The sequence below is a fragment of the Sitodiplosis mosellana genome, unplaced genomic scaffold (genome assembly GCF_009176505.1).
Source record: "Sitodiplosis mosellana isolate CC-2019 unplaced genomic scaffold, AAFC_SMos_1.0 Smas_scaffold_6166, whole genome shotgun sequence".
Taxonomy (NCBI): domain Eukaryota; kingdom Metazoa; phylum Arthropoda; class Insecta; order Diptera; family Cecidomyiidae; genus Sitodiplosis; species Sitodiplosis mosellana.
Genome location: NW_022601407.1, coordinates 1,683,712 through 1,703,716, shown reverse-complemented (window position 1 = coordinate 1,703,716; position 20,005 = coordinate 1,683,712). Strand labels below are relative to the sequence as shown.

The 20,005-nt window shown below is 35.0% G+C and overlaps 3 protein-coding genes across 5 annotated transcripts; 2 read left to right on the top strand and 1 right to left on the bottom strand.

The window, feature by feature from the left end:
• Positions 1–106: 106 nt before the first annotated feature.
• LOC129574988 (15-hydroxyprostaglandin dehydrogenase [NAD(+)]-like) lies at positions 107–3,149 on the top strand. Its single transcript, XM_055457725.1, has 6 exons — positions 107–1,187; positions 1,706–1,828; positions 1,894–2,124; positions 2,197–2,370; positions 2,484–2,641; positions 2,720–3,149. The coding sequence occupies exons 2-6, from the start codon at positions 1,736–1,738 to the stop codon at positions 2,838–2,840; spliced, it is 777 nt and encodes a 258-aa protein (XP_055313700.1). The 5' UTR covers positions 107–1,187; positions 1,706–1,735; the 3' UTR covers positions 2,841–3,149.
• Positions 3,150–3,631: 482 nt separating this feature from the next.
• Positions 3,632–8,497, bottom strand: LOC129574976 (protein DEK). Of its 2 annotated transcripts, none has more exons than XM_055457708.1 (10): positions 7,559–8,497; positions 6,300–6,393; positions 6,036–6,214; positions 5,665–5,956; positions 5,442–5,552; positions 5,258–5,370; positions 4,886–5,191; positions 4,584–4,763; positions 4,353–4,505; positions 3,632–4,246 (listed from the first exon to the last, which is right to left on the bottom strand). In XM_055457708.1, the coding sequence occupies exons 1-10, from the start codon at positions 7,592–7,594 to the stop codon at positions 4,232–4,234; spliced, it is 1,479 nt and encodes a 492-aa protein (XP_055313683.1). In that variant the 5' UTR covers positions 7,595–8,497; the 3' UTR covers positions 3,632–4,231. The 2 variants fall into 2 exon arrangements, with proteins under 2 accessions (XP_055313683.1, XP_055313685.1); XM_055457710.1 differs by lacking the exon at positions 7,559–8,497 and adding an exon at positions 6,507–6,800.
• A 113-nt stretch (positions 8,498–8,610) lies between these two features.
• LOC129574969 (far upstream element-binding protein 1) lies at positions 8,611–14,253 on the top strand. Of its 2 annotated transcripts, XR_008688746.1 has the most exons (11): positions 8,611–9,342; positions 9,487–9,607; positions 9,681–9,760; positions 9,963–10,134; positions 10,238–10,521; positions 10,619–10,981; positions 11,053–11,585; positions 11,683–11,768; positions 11,843–12,000; positions 12,095–12,421; positions 13,552–14,253. XR_008688746.1 is itself a non-coding variant. In XM_055457695.1 (10 exons), exons 1-10 carry the CDS (start codon positions 9,274–9,276, stop codon positions 12,353–12,355), a joined length of 2,127 nt encoding a protein of 708 aa, XP_055313670.1. In that variant the 5' UTR covers positions 8,666–9,273; the 3' UTR covers positions 12,356–14,253. The 2 variants fall into 2 exon arrangements, 1 of the variants encoding a protein (XP_055313670.1); XM_055457695.1 differs by having other exon boundaries at positions 8,666–9,342; positions 12,095–14,253.
• The last annotated feature ends 5,752 nt before the right edge of the window (positions 14,254–20,005 follow it).

The window sequence follows — 20,005 nt, the reverse complement described above, 5'->3', positions numbered from 1 at the left end:
AAATAACCCGTTTTGCATTTCATAAAGCGGCCTTTATTGAATCGACACGCATATTGGACAATTGAATGATACACAATTCTAATCAATATATCTGTATGAATGACAAAATATCGATATATGTAGTATTATCAAAAATACAAATTCCAGATTATTAAATCAGACAATCGGATATTGAATCAAGTTTTCAAATGTTTAAACTATGCTGGTCTGTAAATGATCTCGAAAACGAATTCACACGAAAAATTGTTTAAAAGTTCCCCAAAAACTCATTATGGCAGTTCGATTTTAGAATGACTACAATAATAATTAATCATACTCGTTAAAAGTGTATTTATTTTAGTTGAAGCAACATACACATTTGATTTGTTTTTTAATTCCATGGAAATGACTTTGAAGCGACGTTTAATTTCTTTATGAAATAAAAAGAAGAATTCCGTAATTGAAACAAACTCTACACCAAATGAAGAATCCAAATTATGAAATGCGACTCAGCATGAGCCATTGTTTATTAGTAAACACAGTTTCCAAACAAAATGTCACACAGTAAACAAATTGTTGGATAAGATTGAACAAAGAATAAACATTCATCGCCGAAAACAGCGTTCTGTATGGGAATCAGATAGTAAATATTGTGTTTAGTATCATGATTGAACGGTTGGATATTCTATGTTTTCAGACAAAACAAATGTGTTTGATTTTAGCTCGAAACAAATTGAAACCCATTTTAATTACACCATCCGTGTAAATCTGTCTACTACGTAAATTTATTTAACCCAATGGTTGGCACTCCAACGAAAATGATTTACACATTGATTTACAGTTGCATTCGGTCTACTTCGTTCGGACAATTGTTCCTTCATTGTCTGCTGTAAGTGGAATCATTGGGCGCGGTGACGTACTATATGCTTGTGTGAGATACAACACATTTTCCGCGCACATTCAACTCACGCAACCCAAACATTTTGTGCTCATACACACACACACATACTCTCTCTCTCTCTCTCTCCATCCCTTCGGTGAAATTTCAACTATTCGTCTATTTATTTGTCGAGTAATATTTGCAAGTGTTGAATTGCCAGTGAAAAGGGAAGTTCATTCGACTGCATACTATCCGTTTCCCATTACATTTTCCTCGTTTCATCGGTACTGAGCAAATCAAGCACGGCGTCAGAGTCTTCATAATACTAGTAAGTGATTTAAAATTGATTTATTTATTATTCATACGAAAGAGAAAGAAAATTCACTGATTTCTTAGTGAATTTAGTTTTTTTTTTCCAAAACTATTCTATAATTTGATTTTAGAAGAATAAGTGAAAATTCCTTTTGTCTTTAATTCAGTTTATTGAAAAAGTATTTCAACCGCTAAGCCTATACTCAATCGATATGGCGGCAAAATGTTTCGAACTGTAGAACTATCAAATGTAGCGTAGACTGTGTAATAAATTCCATCCCCCAATCGTTTTGCGGATGTGCGGTGCAAGAATGTCTATTGGCTCACATGTTGAGACAAGACATTCGATAATTCGGTGCTACGTTGTTACTTGTTCATTGCACTCGAACGTACGCAATCCGGATTTTGTTGTGCCGCTGGGTTGCTTATTGATTTTCTGTAGTGTCATTATCAGTTGATGATTTTACGTGTGCATCTCCCGGTGTATTTCATAGTAGTAAACGGAATTTTCACATTTGTAATATTGAATTTTAGAGGAACAGAAAACGGGCGCAGGAGAAAACTATGGAAATCAGCAATAAGGTAGCACTCGTAACAGGTGGGGCTTGTGGCCTTGGCCGTGCTTTTTGTGAGATGCTTTTGAGTTACGGTGCAAAAGTAAGAATGGAATGGATTGTGGTACTTTTAAATGTTTGATTTATGACCATATTTTTTCCCGGCAGGTTTCAATTTGCGATTTAGATTCGGATGCAGGTGAAAACGCGTGCGATGTGCTCGGCCAAAAGTTTGGCAAAGAACGGGTGATGTTCTGCCATTGTGATGTCACAGATTATGTTCAGTTCGAAGAGGCATTTCAAACAACAATTACCGAATTCGACCGATTGGACATCGTGGTGAACAATGCTGAAATAATGAATGATAAATTTTGGGAGCTCGAAGTAGATGTGAATTTGGTATTTCATTAAATGCAATAATTCATAAATGCAACATACAATACAAACATTTCATTCGTTGAACCATTCCAGAACGGCACCATTCGTGGAATGTTGCTTGCTCTACAATACCTAGGCAAAGATAAGGAGGGCCATGGTGGCGTTGTCATAAACATTGGATCTGCACAAAGCTTTCGTCCACAAATTTCGACACCCATTTATTGTGCAAGTAAGCACGCGATTTTAGCACTCTCCAAATCCTGTGGGGTTAGTAATTCGATACACCTGTCTGAATGTTTGTGTGTGTGTGCGGTGTGCGCACATATTTTGGATTCACAAGTTTCAATGCGATTAATTTTCCCATTGGATATATATTATAGGATGCATATCACTACAATATCACCGGTGTGAGAGTGATTGTACTATGCCCTGGCGTATTACATCATGACGCATCGTCTTCCGCTTTTGGGAATCGATTCAAATCACCAAGCCATGAAAAGGCTTGGCAATTGGACATGAAAGGTGTTCACCCGCAAAAGTATGACGTATCCCGTTTAACATTTCGTATTTAGCTCGTGTTCATTTTTCCCTATGTTTCGTCTGCACTTATTTTCAGGTGTGAACATGTTGCCAAGGGTTTAATCTCGATCATCCGAGACGCTAAAAGTGGTTCGGTTTGGTTGATTGCTAATGAGAAGGCACCAAAGGAAGTTCCTTATTCCAGCATTACCATGTAAATGCTCAACAAGTTTTGCAATAATGGTGATAACCATTCCATTTTCCACTCATTATATACAAGCGGACACAGCCCATTGCATTCATATCGTGGAATTGATGAAAATCCTAATTTTAGACTAATAATTGAATCATAGCATAAATATTTATCGCTGTATTGCTAGCAAAATAGACAAAAAGAAATTATTTTATGTGTGTCGCGTTTCTTTGATATTGCTAATCCACAGCTTAAGTTAATGCCAAATTAAAAAAAAAAGGTGCATCAATGCAATCCCTTAGTTAAATAAAAGAAAAATTTCCTACAATGACAACACTAAATGTTTTATTTGAATTTCATCGGTTTTTATTTGAATAATATTGAACATTTGATTTCTTCATAGACAATTTCATTATTTTTTTTGTAACTTTTGAATTTTTTTTAAATCATTTCATTTATTTTTCATGTGAATTTTTGCATTTTTAGTCAAAGAAAATGAACAATAAAATACATTTTTTGTGTGGTGTAATTTGTTTTTGTTCTCTTCATTGTATTTCTTTTAATTATTGATTCTCTCGCTCTTCTTTATGGGGCAAAATACACTCATTCACCATATAATTTGAGTGGTTTGGAGCGAAAATGTAATACAGAAAAGTTGAGCGGAAAAATGTCGATGATGAATGAGCGGAAAAGGGATAGCCATATAGTAAACTGTATAGTAAACTATAGTGAACTATATAGCTATCTCTTTTCATTTGACATTTTTTCTCTCAACTTTTATTATAACATTTTCGCTCCAAACCACTCATTTAGTGCTTTTTATTTCCAACAATTTGTCATATATCATTTAATTTTTTATTTTCAATGCAGAGATGTGAAAAATGATTAAATTTCTTTTAAAACTAGCAAAAGAAAACGGAGAAAAAATTGTAAGTTTACGCGTCATTAATATACAATAATAATATTATTATAAAGAAAATGAAAAGGAATACACACATGGTATCTTATTTGTGTGTGCTGAGACTTGTGTGTAAATAATTAAATTCTCCAAAAGAATAAAATTTCAAATGAAAATATTTGACAAAAAAAGAACACATGCAAATCAATTTGAAAGGCATTTTGCAATTAAGGAATTAACATTGTTGGATATGCTGCGATTTATCGAGAGTTCTTGATCAATTACATGTGTGTATAGTTGTCAATGTGTCTGTGTGTTTTCTTTTTCTTCTTCTTCTTCTTCTTCTTCTTCTTTCAATGTGTGTTTTTGCGTGTATGTGGTGATGGTGTTTTCTTTAGTGTTTGCGTGTTATAGTTCTTGTTCTTGATGTTGAATCTTCTTTTGGGCCTCTTCCACTTTTATGTCTAAGCCGAATAAATTTGCTTTAGCTCACAATCGGTTTCGATGACGATGGCTTTTTATGTTGAAATCAACTGTTCGGGAGAGAGAGAGAGAGGAGAGAATAGAAATTACACTCTGTTGATCTCTATTTTTCTATTTGTCGCATTTTTCAAATCATAATAAATACGCGACACTCACCGATTTAACCGTCGTCTTGATGAATTCTTTTTTGTGCGACAAATCAAAATCTGGGTATTTTGAATACACATTTCGGCACACGGTTTTCATTGTGATCTCCTCTAAATTCGCTTTATCCAGAATTTCTTTGACGATTTTCTTGATTTCATCATCCTAATTTGCGAAAAATAGAAGCAATACGATTAATGCCGGCGTGTCAATGGGGATAAAAACATTTTCAAAAAGATTTACCGTTGGTGGTGATGGTGATGGCTTGGCCTTTTTCGACAATGGCTCGTCGTCTTCAGATTCATTCTCTCCACTACTCTCTTCCTTTAGTGGCTTTGCAGCGGCCGCGGCTCGTTTTGAACGTTGCGGTGTGCTTTTGTTGTTAGCATTATTCTTTGTGGGTGCCTTTCGTTTTGGCGACTCCTATTGCACAATCCAAACATACAATTGATTTTTTATTCAAATCCAACAGCAGTCCAAAAGCAACCGAATAATTGTGGGCATATTTTTATTTTATTGAATGTAATATCGATATCAAATCTCACCTCGCTTTTGTCGCTTTCGGGCTCAGACACATCTTCTTCTTCCTCTTCGCTCACTTCGGATTCCGTTTCTTTTGCTTTGCGACCTCGACGCGGAGGTGCACCTCGGCCGGAGCGTGTTGGTGTTTTCGGCTTTTTCTTCGGTTCATCGCTGAAATCATCATCGGATGTCGGTGACGATTCTTCTTCCTCCGAAGTGGATCGGCGACGACGTGCACTGCGTCGGCTTCCTGCCGGGGGTCGGCCACGTGCGGAAAATCTTGAACCCTTTCTTGCTGCATCTGAATCACCTGATCCCGATGGATTGTACTGAAGCGAAATGGAAAATAATTTATTCGTTTTCGCGGTAGAAAATGAACAAATTTATCAACTAACATCTGATCCGCTGTCTGATTCATCTCTGCGGCGCTTTGCTGGCTTGCCACGATTTACAGTTGCTTCCTCTTCATCGGAGCTGCTGGAGTACTCAACATAGGCCGAGGTATCGGCTGTAGAAAAAAGCAATATTAGAATCGTTCAATACAAAAGCAAAAGATGCAAAAAGTGGTTTGTAACTAACCTTTGCCACGTCCTGCTGTTGATCGACGTGGTCTGCCGGTCTTGGACACAGTGTTTCGTGCATTTCCGCGACCTTTTGATCTTGGTTTTTCTGGCTCTTCATCTTCTTCCTCTGTTTTGTTAAATTCAATGTGATGTCAATAAGCATTGGTCCAGAGAACAATTGGTCGAATTTATTTGTTTAAAAGAAAAAGGAAATCCAAAAACAAAAAATATTTGATCACCTTCTTCAACTTCCTCTTCTTCGTCGTCTTCATCTTCTTCATCGTCAGTAGGTGCGTCAATTTTGTGTGGTGCAGCAAGAAATTCGCATATCCTTTGACAAATTGCATCCTTTGCTCCCTTTTTGTCCAGCTGTAAGCCCTCACATACTGCTTTTAATTTGGCCAATTCAATCTTTTGTGTCAATTCCAACCGCTTTTTGAAGTCACTGGAACCGACTTCAAAATCGAAACCGTCGAATGAACGCAGATTCTTCTTCAGCACATTTGTTTTGCCAACCGATTGGAAGCAAATCTACGTGAGTGAAAGAAATGTTCATATTATTACATCGGATCCGGCGTTTGATCAGTATTTTTTTGGGAATGATACACACCTGGTATAGAGTTTGCAAACCATCTATTCGTGTATTGGTAATGTATTTCTCAATCTTCGGTATTTCGCCCAGAGCGGTGCCTTTTCCCGCCTCCGCCGAGTCATCGTCGTTGGATTTTTTTGCATTCTTATCTGTATCGTCATTTGACTTGGATGAATTTGTTGTTGCTTTTGTATTCCCTACACAATTATCATATACATTTAAAAAAAAATGGAAATGGAAAATGACATCGAAATAGGATGTGAAATGGTCAACGGCACGAACCTGCTTTTTCGGTTTTATTGTTGACCGAATTATTGTCAACGCCGCTTACATTGGTCTTATCATTTTCAGTGGCATCGGCCTTCTTATCGTCCACCTACGGCACAAACACATAAAATTGCATAAATTACATCGGCTAAAAACGCACACAATAAAAATAACAATAGCAAAGAAAATTAACATGAAATTAACTATATTCGCACGCAATACCATTTTTTTTATTCAATTGTTTACGAAATTTAATGTGAATAAAAAAAATAAAATCGTTTTTTTCTCTCTCGATTTCCCTCGAAGCGGCGATTATTTGTGAATTTGTCAATCGCTATGCAATTGGTGCAAACGATTCGTTCAGAGTCAGTAAAAAAATTGAAACACTATTAAAACGTCATGAAATTATAGTGCAAACAAAAAAAATCGTGACAAACATTCGGTCGGCATTTTCATTGAATTGGCTTTGGGAGCTGCTTCACACAAATGCTAAACCGAACACATCGAAAATTTATCGGTTCAAGCAAAAGCAATAATATTCTTGTTATTATTGTCTATGTATATATATATATATCGCAAATGCGTGTGCAAATGGCCCTGTCGATGTGTATGTGAATGTTCAAACCGTACACTTCTTCTTTTTCCCAACTTGTTCCCTTCTTCGCTATATTTATTGAATCGCATAAACATAGAAATAAACGCCATATTGTTGTCAGATATTACGCATATAGTTACATTATTTTTACCGAAACAAATACGTATGCTTGTCGTGAAGATGAGCAAAATGAGAGTAGAAGAGACAAGTAAAAAAGCCGCGTCAAAATTTTTGTTTTTGATATTGAAATTCGGTGAATGCGTTCTTTTGGGGCTTAAAATGATCCTCAAACGAAGAAAAAAGTTCACAATGAACGTAAGAATTAACAATGTCACCGAGTAAACGCGAATGATTTTTCGTCCATGTTGTCGCTGTACACAACCAAACAGGAGTCGAAACAGCGGGAAGATTGCATTCGCGCGAAGAATTTCGAACTGAATAGTACACGTATACAAAAAAAAAATCTGCGCCGCAAAAAGGACATGCCGAGAGATATGTTTTTTTCCCTACATTAGTATCGCTTATTCGGCGTATTAAAATGAACGTTCATATTTTCGCGTCGATAGCTTTTTATTCTGTCAGCAACATGACTATTTTTATATTTTTTCTTCGAAATTTCTAAAAAATTTCCAATTATTTGGCAAAAAAAATAATTATAATAATCCATGATGATACGTACCACTGGTTCGTCTGAATTCTTTGCATTTTCCGACATATTTTATTTCTTTTCAAAGTATCGTACGCAATTGTCTGTTTTGACTTTTATATGCACACACACACTCTGTTATTTTTCCCTACTGGACTATTCAATTTCTAAATCACACACTGAATATTCACGAAAACTATGGGTTCGAAACGATCCTCTTCGGAATTTTTTCAAACCGATAAAATGTAATCGTTGGAATAATAGAAAAAAAACAACAATCAATTTACAACGAAAATGTTGTGTGTGTTTTTTTTTTCTTCTCTCTTCTTGAGTTTTCGTCGTTTGCCTGCTTGCTCTCCTCGTCTTGTATTTATTTTCAATTTGCGACTCTCTCTCTATTTGTGTTATGTGTATGTCGCTTGTCAACGCGCTTACTTTGGTTCGCCGCCGACTTTAAAACCAACCAAAAAATCTTACACATCGACATACAACGCGTGCGATACACAACACTTGATGATGATGATGATGATGGTGATGATGCACACATAAATGCTCACTCCAATGGTGCCGCGTACATACACGACGATTGCCTGCCGACAGAGTGTGGCTCTCTGTCTCGCTCTCTTTCGCTCTCTTTCAACAACGCGCGTCTAATGCACAACTGCTGGACGTCAAGCGTTTTATTATTTTTTTCTATGGTAATGAGGCAAAACAATCAGATTCTCAAGCGAAAAATTAGGGCTATGACATTATTACAGTCACCGCATTGCATCGCATTCTGTGCCTAGAAATCGACCAAAATGGATCCATATGAAAATTAATTTGGTTTTCTTCAGAAGAAAATTAGTTTTCCAAAATTAAAACAGATTGCAATTTTTATGGCTCCTTTTATTGAAACATTTTCGAGATGAATTTGAAGTGTTTGAAATAAACCAAGATACAAAGAATATCAATTTCACAATTTAAGCATCGTTCCCATTACTGATGTCAATCATGTATGTAAGAAGTGTTGCTAGTGTCACGCGCCATTTTTCTTTTTATCTCGTTCGCGTTTTGCCTTTGTATGTATGTGTTTTCGATGCGCTGGTATGTGTGTGGTGCATGCCGAAGTGTTGCCGCCGATTCACGCTCTCTCTCTCTCTCTCTCTCCTCTCTCTTACATACACACACTCGCACACACGGTAACCAACTTGGCATTTTTTTCTCTGCTTTTGTCGATCAACATAGGAAGAACGAATGCTTTTCACTGCAAATCGTCTGTAGCGAATACTGACGCATACGTACGCATACCGAGAAGTAATTTAGACGAAGCAAAAAAAAACTAATCTGTCGGCCATATTGTACTTGTACTTGGTTAGTGGTTCTTCTTCTTTTTCTAAAAACTCGAGCAAAGTCACTGTACAGCCAACGGAGAGAAGAAGAAGAAAAAACAGTAGCGAAAAAAAAATTGTAAAAGCCGTGTGTCAGCATTATTAGGTTGAAACATTCGAGAGTAATTGAAACAAATCAAAACCACACTAGGCCTTCTTAAAGTGGCGTGTGTATTTCATTCATTCCAAAAAGAAATAAGTGAACGCATTTTTTCGTGTGTGAGAAATATCCTAACGGATAGGTGTCAGTGAACTCGTTTTCAACTTTCAATTTGCATATCATTCAATAAATTCGATTTAAAATCGTAGTGCGAACATTAACTTACGTCTTGACTTGGCAACTATCGTGCAAAACAACAACCATTTAAAGGCATAAAAATGGGCGATTTTTCATCCCTTCAACAACAATCACAGAATTTTGCTGCAGCGCTACAAAGGGCTAAGCAGGTACGCCTTGACATTGTTCACATTCATTAGTTATAAATGTAATTAATTGCATTCGTTTGCAAATGCGTCTTTGTCCAATCGATTTTGTGTGTGTGTTTTTTTTCTATTTTGTGATTTAATCGATTTCCGTTGCACGTCAAATAGATTGCGGCCAAAATCCACCCGGGCGCTGGTGGAAACAACAACAGCAATATGGGTGGAGGATGTGGTGGCGGCGGCGGTGGCGGAATCGGTACGAAACGTTCGATCGACTCAGATGGATCAGGTAATTTGATTGTCGAAATAACTCGAAGAAAGTGTGAACATGAACACTGATGCATCATTTTATTCGACTTCAGAACCGGAATGCAAAAAAATGAACAGCAACTCCGGATACCAGTCGCCAGACTCGATGCCAGCTATGCAGGCTGTCCAACAAGTAAGTGCGACAACAATACATATGCTTTATTATTTTGCCAATAAATTACGAATGAATTTATTTGGGCCGAAACCAAACAAATAAGACTTTGGTTTACGAATAAAATTCTCATTCCTCCAACAAAAAAAGCAAGCATGAAAATAGAAATAAATCCAATCAAATTAAGATCAAGGCCAAATCATATATTTTAATTGAATAAAAGGCGGCTGCAGTAGCAGCACGGCTCGCACAAAGTATTGGACATACGATGAACGAAGAGATTAAAGTTCCGGAAAAGATTGCACCAATCCTCAGCGGTCGATGTGGCAGCGATGATGAATTGAAAAGCATTCAAGCACAATCAAACTGTAAAATTTCATTCTCCCGTGAATCAGGTGAGTTTGCATACCAAACTACGCTTCATTCAAGAATTATACCGATATTCAAAAATTGTAAGCATGAGGCTAACATAATTTCAATGTCATGTCGTCGCGTTAGATCGGATATGCACGCTAAGCGGCCAAAAAGAGTCGCTAAATCATGCCAAAGATTTGATCAACAAACTATGCAACGAACATAATACGGGCAATGGCGTTGAAACGATCAGTTGTATTTTGGTGCCACCAGCTGGTACAAATGGCTATCCACCCTATCAGGAGATTATGGTTCCCGGCTCAAAAGTCGGTTTGGTCATTGGCAAAGGTGGCGAAACAATAAAAATGCTCCAAGAGAAAACTGGCGCAAAAATGGTCATAATCCAGGATGGACCTGGACAAGAGCTCGTAATTAACCGATTTTATTCGAATTAACATTGATGATTGCCAAGTGTTGCGATGTATCTAATTTCGATTGTGTTTGTTTTGTTGAATGACTTTTCAGGAAAAACCACTGCGGATCTCAGGTGAACCAGCAAAAGTGGATCATGCAAAGCAGCTCGTGTTCGATTTGATATTAGACAAAGACGCTTTCAATAGTAACAGCCGCCCAAGTTTCAATCCAGGCAATGGAGCACCACCGGGCAGCGAGCAGGCTGAGGTGTTCGTGCCAAAGACGGCCGTAGGGGTCGTCATTGGCAAAGGAGGAGAAATGATCAAGAAAATCCAAGGTGAAACCGGCTGCAAATTGCAATTCATCCAAGGCAAAGGCGATGGACCAGGTGATCGTCGCTGCATTATCTCGGGCACTAAACAACAAGTCGAAGATGCAAAACGAACCATCGAAGATCTTATTGAAAGTGTTATGGTGAGTTTGGCAAAAGAAACTTGTTAACGAGAAATTGGAAATAAGTCCGAAATGTGTTTTCTGTCCAACAGCGAAGCAACCAGAATAACCAGAATCGCAACAATCAGAATTCAAATGTGACAAACAGCAATTATGGCTACGGCACCGATGCCAGTCAGCAGCCAATGCGCGAAGAAGTCTCGTTTGCCGTGCCCGCATCCAAATGCGGCATCGTTATTGGACGCGGTGGCGAAACAATTAAATTGATCAATCAACAGTCGGGAGCATTCTGCGAAATGGATCGCAGTGCGATCAATCCACCCAATGAAAAAATGTTCAAAATGCGCGGCACGGCTGAGCAAATCGAACACGCTCGCCAATTGATTTCAGAGAAAATCGGCGTTGAAATCAACATTTTAAGTACGCGACAAATTGGCGGCGGCACAGCTGGTGGTAGCTCTGGCCAATATGGAATGCAAGCAAACAATCCAGCAATGTACAATCAACAACAGCAACAACAGTGGGGTGGCTACCAGCAGCAAATGTGGGACCAATCACAGCAACAAATGGCCGTTGGCGCACCGGGCCAACCAGACTATTCAGCCCAATGGATCGAATATTACAAGTAAGTGTTCGAAACCTATCGATTCTTTCCGTTATTTATCGATGATGTGTATCCAAGTACCGATAATTTTCTTGTTATTTTTTCCCATGGAAATCAGATCAATTGGACTGCACCGCGAGGCTGAAATGATCGAACAACAATTAAAAATGAAACAAGGCGCCGGGCAAATGGCCATGACACCAGGTAAACTAAAAATTAAACCCCAAGTTTGTAGAATCATCGACTAATGTGGTTGAAATTTGTATGATCGGCTTTAGCAAATGGAAATGCTCAATCGATGGCAGTGGCTACTGCACAGCAACAGGCTCAAGTGGCAAGCGGCCAACAAGATTACAGTAAGCAATGGGCCGAATATTACAGAAGCATCGGTAAAATGGATGAAGCTGAAGCCATTGAAAACCAAATAAAGACTAAGGTATTGTTTAGCTAGAACGAATTGAACTATGTGTAGTTGTATGTTATGGAATAAATCTTATGAAGAAAATATTTGGCTTGCGTTTGCGGAACAGGGTGGATCGGGACAATCTCCTTCAAACGTAGGAGGACAGAGTACGAATGCCTCAAGTGCCGTACCAAGCTATCCAGGCGCACAGCAGCCGATGGGCGGAAATTACAATCAGTATGCTCAGTACTATGCTGGGGCAACGGCAGCTGCGAATCAAGGTAATTATGGTGCTCCTCAGCCATACAACGCATACGGAGCCGCTTATCCAGGACAACAACAGACGCCGAACCAAACACAATCTCAACCAAGCAACGACAAGAAGTAGAACAGTACAATCAATCTCTCCAGCGCCGCATGTCATCAAACCGAGATAGTGAGGCATAATATTCGGGTGAGTACTCAAATTACTCAATTCAAACAACAACAACAACAAAAAATCATTGAAAATTTCTGTTTGCTTGGCCAAATTTGTTCCTCCATTTCAATTTTCTTTATTTATTCGTGAAATATTTACAAAATACAATGTTGGTTTTTTCCTCTCTCCCCTTATTACGCCACTTTGAATGCCCTTGTCCCTCTTTATTTAAAACAAAATAAAATATACACAATTTACGGATAAAGCGCACCGATATAATTTTTTAAACAAAAAGCGTATATTCGAATTACGACAATTTCGATTACATCTAATTTTCATTCCATATATTAAATTAGTAATATGCGGCGACCGCAACACTTATTTATACTAGATAGATTCCATTTTCTAGATACAATTTACAAAACAAAAACTTTCTTAGTTTCGTTTGTATGAACAATCAATTTTTTTTTCTATTCAAGTAGCCAATTTCTAAACCATTTCAATAACTTTTTTTTTTGGAAAAAATACATTTAAACATTTCAATTGAACAATATTTTTTGCGATTATCCAAATAAATTTGAAACAAATTTTACACACATAAAAAGTTCGTTAAACATTTATATCTCTTTGACAGCACTTTGTTATGGAACGAAGACCCGATGCTCACGAGTTTTATGTTTCATTCTCTCTTTTTTTGTTTTGTTTTCTTAATTGAACAAAATGTTGTCATTGAGCTTTTTATGAAATCATTTCATTTATGTGCACTCATACAGACAGCACCCACTCATACAATCATTTTGTTTTTTTTTTCTTTTCTCTTTCTTATTACAACAAAAAAAAAACAACATCAAAAATATTTTTTCTCTCAAACTATTTTGCAAACAACAACAAAATATTCCACTTAAAATAACCAACATATATTTATATGCTTTTATTCACGCTATCAGCATCCATATGAATATATATGAAAAATCTTTTTTTTTACTCTTTTTGTTAAATTGTTTTTTGATTTAATCTCTTCCATTTTTTAATATATATACATTATTTGGACTTAAGCATTATGAAATACTCTCAACCATTTAACATTTACACATTTTTATATATTTCTATATATTTTTTAATTTAACCAAAAAATGAATTTGTCTCGTTAACTTTTCTTTTTGCAGAAATACCAATAAAAAATACTTTACCGATCTATATTATCTGTGTAATCAAAGCAAAAAAAAAATCATATGCAAATAAAATATAAACGGTTTTTAGTGAGCAAGAAATCTGACCGCAAGAAGAGAAACAAAAAATCTACGAATTTCGAAAAATCGTTTGCGTATATGTGTAGCATATTTTGAAGAAGTAAACTAACCTGAAAAAAAAAATTATGAACAGAAACGAATATCAATGCGAGAACACAAGCGGAGAGAGAGTAAGAGAGAAAGAGAGAGAGAGAGAGAAAGAGAGAGAGAGAGAGAGAGAGAGAGAGAAATGTGACAGACATGGAGGCGAAATAACTAACGTATTCAATGATAGAATATAAAATCTATTGATAGAATGAAATGTATGTCAAAACCAAAATGGAATTCAATTGGCAAAGTAAATTTGCGCAAACATTCACTTAACGTACAGTGCACACGGCATAAGAATTTTTTTTTTTCATTACTATATAACCTTTTTTTCCTTTCTATAAAATAAAACACACACTTTTTTCTATGCGAAACACTGAACAAAAAAGAATCGTTGGATTATCCAAAAAAAATATCATTATTGAATTTTATGTGTAGATATATTACACGTGTGTTTAGCGTTAGTTTATTAAGAGCAAAAAATTTAGTCGAATTTTTCTGCTGTCATTAAAATTAATCAACTCATTTTCACCATTATATTTTATTTCCCGTCAAATTATTCGTTCATTTTAAACAAATGCAATTTACGGAAAATTTATGTTGTTCGGGATAAATTTAATCCGAGGGGCAAAATGGATTTTCGTCAGAAGACCAAATTTTTCGATAAAATTTATACCTATCACATAGGAAATTGATGCTGAACTTCATTCCGGCTATTAATAATGTTAAAAGTATTTCAAATATTTTTTTCACACCAAGATATTTGAAAAAAAAAATTATCCCGAGGGGTGAAATTCCGAGAGGTAACAAAAAATGTATGACCCAAAAATACCGATATTTGCACTGAAACTTCAATTTGTTGCTTAAATTCGCTGCTTTTTCATCATAAATTTTTTATATTAAAAACATTTTGAATCAATTTTTGATTAAAATAAAAATCACGCTTCATCACCGCGTTATAAAATTTACCACGAGCTTGGTAAAAATCCAAGGGGTAAAAAAATGTAAAAATTATTTTAATCGAAAACTGAAATGTCATTATTATCAAAATTTATGACGAGAAAACGGAGAATTTAAGCAAAAAATTGAAGTTTCGGTGCAAATATTGTATTGTTGGGTCATACATTTTTTGTTACCTCTCGGATTTTTACCCCTCGGGATAGTTTTTTTTTTCAAATATCCTGGTGTGAAAATTTTTTTGAAATACTTTTAACATTATTAATAGCCGGAATGGAGTTCAGCATCAATTTCCTATGTGATAGATATAAATTTTATCGAAAAATTTGGTCTTCTGACGAAAATCCATTTTACCCCTCGGATTAAATTTATCCCGAACAACATAAATTGGCCGTTAATCATTTTTTTCCTTTCGTTTTGAAATATTTCATTTGTTTTTTTTTTCAACAACAAAAAAACAACGGTAGAAAGGTTTAAAAATGGGTATCATACATATTTCTACTCAATCAAATACACTAGCTCATTATTATTCAACACATCAAAATGATCCAGCAAATGCGATTTAACAAGGCAAAATAATTTCGTCAGTTTAAAAAAAAAGCAAAAACAAAGTAAATAGATGGCTATCATCAAAAAAGTGCGAAAAGTTTAAATTCTTTTGTTTGTTTTCATTTTTGTTTTGAAATTTCTGTTGAATTGTGCATCAGAGACAAAAGTAACCGTGAAATAGAGAAAAAAAATTGTGTTTGAAGAAGAGTCATACACATGTTGGTGTAAAACCGGTTCAGTGTGTGTGTAAGAGAGAAACGAAAGGTGAAAACACTCAGCAGAGGTACTTGATTTATTGAACAATTTTGAAAAAAAAAAAACAAATTTGACTTACAAACTTTATTAAACTAATTTTATTGTTTTTTTTTCGTTATTTTTTTCAAACATTTTGATATCATTTTGTTTAAAAAAATAATTTCGCTGCAAAATATATTTTACCATTCGTCATGAAAATGAATTGAAATACATAAATTATATTTAATAAAAAAATATATCTTAGTAAATAATGATTGAATTTTTTCGCATTGCGATTTATATATGTGTCGAGGGGTAATATGAAGCAAAAAAAAAATCAACAAACAAATCGAACATACATTTCCTCTTATTCCATAGTTTTCTAAGTGTTTTGTTTTTTTTCTTCTTTGCACACCCTACCCACAGTTCAGATACCAAACAAATTTTCTCCAATTTATTTACCACACATACAACAAATACACACTTCAATAACAAAAATGTTTACTATTTATTTTTATTTTCTTAGCAGAGTGAAAGGTATGGTAGATTGTGATAAAAATGCATACAAACACATTACTTACATTTACTCATTAAATATTTCTATAATTTTGGTGTATTTTGCTTGAATTTTTTTTCTCACATTTCATCTGAACGAAGCAAAACATATTTATATATTGTTTTATAATTTTTGAAATTCATCTCCAAAACAAAATTATGGTACAATTTACTGAATTTCCCTTTAAATCTATATTACACACACAACAAAACACAACCACACATATATTATTTTATCTACAATTTTTTCTCCATTTCTTTACTACCAACAAACAAACAAAAAACAAACTGATTGAATCATACTGATATGATTCGTACATGAAAATTGATTGCAAAATGCCATAACATTTTCTTTATTGATATTTAAACATTTTTTTAATGACGATGAAAACAAAAGATTTTTGTATGATAGAAACAGAAAAAAAAACATTGAATATTATCGTTGAACATATATATCGAATCGTATAAAAGTTATGAACAGCCGCTACACAATCACATTCGCATCCGTGCACATGAAACAGTTCATCCGAATGCACGTGAGAATTCGACGTAGGCTATGAGTCACAGATAGATCGAAGTACACGAAGCGTATGATGTTATCCTTATCGCAGAGAAAGAGAGAGAGAGGGAGGGAGAGAGAGAGGATTTCGAGTGCATACGATGGACAGCGGACAATAACAAATAAAACTCTCCCCCGCATTTTGTCGTCTCTGTCGGTAAGCATTAATTTTCAATTCATACATAACAGAAACATTGTTTTTGCAAATCTATAAGATCCACAAATTGCTATTATCGTGTGCTCCTACAACTAAATTCAAAACTGGTTGCTCTATTTGAACAATTCAAGGATAAAATAAGACAACAGCAAAAGAATTATCACTCTTTGTACTATGCCGAAGGTAACAAACATAATTAAACAAATAAATAATTGCTATAATTGAATTGGTTGTGGATTGGAAATACAGCGCGACCCTTAAACCATTAGATGCAAACAGATAAGAAGTTTCCATTAATATTTAGGTCGAGACTAGAGTGTAATGAAAAGAAATTGCGTTTTTGTACTCTGTCGTAGAAAATGTGAAACCAAGCGAAAAACGCCAATCTTTTTGTCAAACCAAGGTATATTTATATATACGCATATATATTTCGATAAAATGTATCTTGATGGTTGTTTGTTTTTGCTCGGCTCGAAATCGACACCGTAACCGTATATTTAAGACTGTAAATTTAAATAATAAAGCATTTTTCGTTTTTTTTTTTGGTTTAACTTGCATATTTATTTACAATTGTGCGCTGTGCGGCGGGTAGGTGGCCATACCGATTCGATTCATCTGCTGATTTGCGGATGCGGCGGTGTGTTCACTGTTAATTTTTGTTGGTCTTTTTCTTTTTGAATTTCTTGAATTTTCTCTTTCTTTTATTTTGTTATCTCCTTAATTTCTTTCTTTTTTTTGTTATTGTCGTTGTATTATTCATTCATTTCCGTTTTTCCCATTGTGTGTATGCTCTGAATATGTAAACAGTTCCGTTACAGTAATACTTTCATCCTCTCTAGCATCGCAGTGAGATATATACAGAGCCAGGCGCGTCAGGTACTTTATGAGTTTATATCCATACATATTTTGACTTGTTTGTTATTCAACACAAATTTTATAGGCATAAAAACTGACCAATAAAAAAACATACACACAATGTTTTTCGTGAGTTTCTCATCCGTTCTCCATTGATTCAGTACGACATTTATTTTAGCGTAGTTAACATATTCAGCAAACATATATTTTATATTTTTCTAATCTGTTTTCAAATTATTTTATTACTCAATTTTCTGTTCTTCTCTCATTTCGATTTCAAAAGTAAATATTTTATTTCCTTTTTTTTCTTTGTTTTTATTTTCCTTCTTTTCGATGTACGTATTTCGTTGCAGATTTTAATAGAAAATATGTTACGGTTTGGCATTAGGATGTTTATATCCAGCATATCGAACGGTATGTAAACAATATCATCGAATGCTAATTTATAAATCTCAATTTGATCATTTTGAGCGTGTATGAATTTGGTTGGAAAAAAAGAAGTGAAACATAGATCTCTGTTAAGGTTTTTTTCTTTTTTATTTCAAAATGCATTTATATTAAATTGTACATCTGAACACATAAACACACACTTTAGGGATCTTTTGTCAGAATTCGGATGAAGACGAGTATGGTCTAAGCAGATTAATTTGATTTAGTGGTAAATAAACGGCCATTTATTTTCTGTTTGTTTGAGTATCACCTCGACATTTATCTCGAAACATTTGCTCGTTTTCTTTGAATTCATTTTTTCTAGGTTTTTTTATATAAAATTAATCAATTAAAAAAAAGCATATTGAATTTAAGGTTCATCGTATGAAAAAAGATTGAATTGAATTTGTGCCATTTACAAAGAAAATATGATACAATACCAAGTCACCTTTATTTTTCAGCAAATAGCTAGAACATGAAATAATTCGTACAACATTTTTTTTTCCTCATTTAAACTTTCCTATATTGAACTTAAATTGAATAAAGGAAAACCCATTGAAAACTGCATTAATTCCGTTTGTTTTCATTCAATTAGAGTAGTGTTAAAAATTCTTTCTACTATTGCTTGTTGACGATGTCCCTTGGTCGTTTTGCGATACTATTTGCCGTTTTCGTAACTGGCTGTGTGTGTCTATGGAAGAAAAATAAATTGAATAACACAGTGAAAATCGATGTTCGGGTGGGTACGTACCTTTGGCATTTTGAAAAATCACAAAATAGATATCGTCCAAGTCCTTTGAAATAAGAATTTCGACTTTGTGTGTTCGTAAGAGAATCGAGACGAATTGATCTTCGGTATTTATCAGTTGAATGGCTCGTATCACTTTGAAAATGAGGTCGTCAAACAAGCCAATGGCACGAATTGTTTCGGCTTTTTCAAATGTACTCTGCTTTGGAACGCCAAGACTGTTGAACACAATCGCATTTTGAACTCCTTTGATTCGAAGACATTTTCGAAAATACTGTTCAATGTATTTCCGTTTCTCCGTCTTACTCAATACTAGACTCTGCAAATGAAATAGATAATAGTATTTAATTTGACAATCTATCTGTCCATTTGTCGCTTACAGTTTTAAAATGTCTTGTGTCAGGAATTGTATTTTTCTGTCTGAAATGTTTACCATTTTCCTCTGGTTGGCTGTAGTCACCGAACCACCGAAAGCACCTACTCACTTGAAACGCCAAAACGGCACTATTCCATATTTCTTAAACTTCAACGTAAATCACACCAAGAGGGTGCGTGTTTCGCTCGAAAAGAAAATACAGAACAAAAAACTATCTAATAAAAGTAGGCAGAATCGATTGGCTTTACATAATGTTCGATATTTAGCTCATTATTATGAACAATTTCCGAAGTAGTTATGTGCACGCATTTACATTTACGCATTTTGCTTCGTTTGCCCTTAAGCAGGGAGCTAACACTGAAGCAAAAAGTTTTCGAAACCAAAAGTCGGAAGTGGAAATATGTATACAGCTAACAGCCAGCTTTGGATTTTGTTCATTGCTTCATTGCATTGTGCACTGAACCATTGAAAATTTGTCGGCAAACGCAAAGCGTTTTGCATAGATAAGCATCACACCGGATCCATTGAATCAATACATGAATCAAAAGAACACGTAAGTACTTTCGCCACCATATATTTATGAATATAATAGACTTGAGAATGAGAACTCGTTGGCTATGTGAAAATTTCCAAAGACTGCGCCAATGAACAAAGTCTAAAGAACGTTTTTCACAATTGCATGCTATATGGAAATAAATACGTGCGCATTTAAATATGAGAATCGTTATGAATATTTTAAGCTTGATTGAGTTTAAGTTGTTCGTTTATGCAAATTTATGGCCGATATAAATCGGCTCAAAATTCAAATCTTTTTCAAGGAATGACCTGTGGAAATTATCTCAGTTCAAGTTGCAACAATCACGT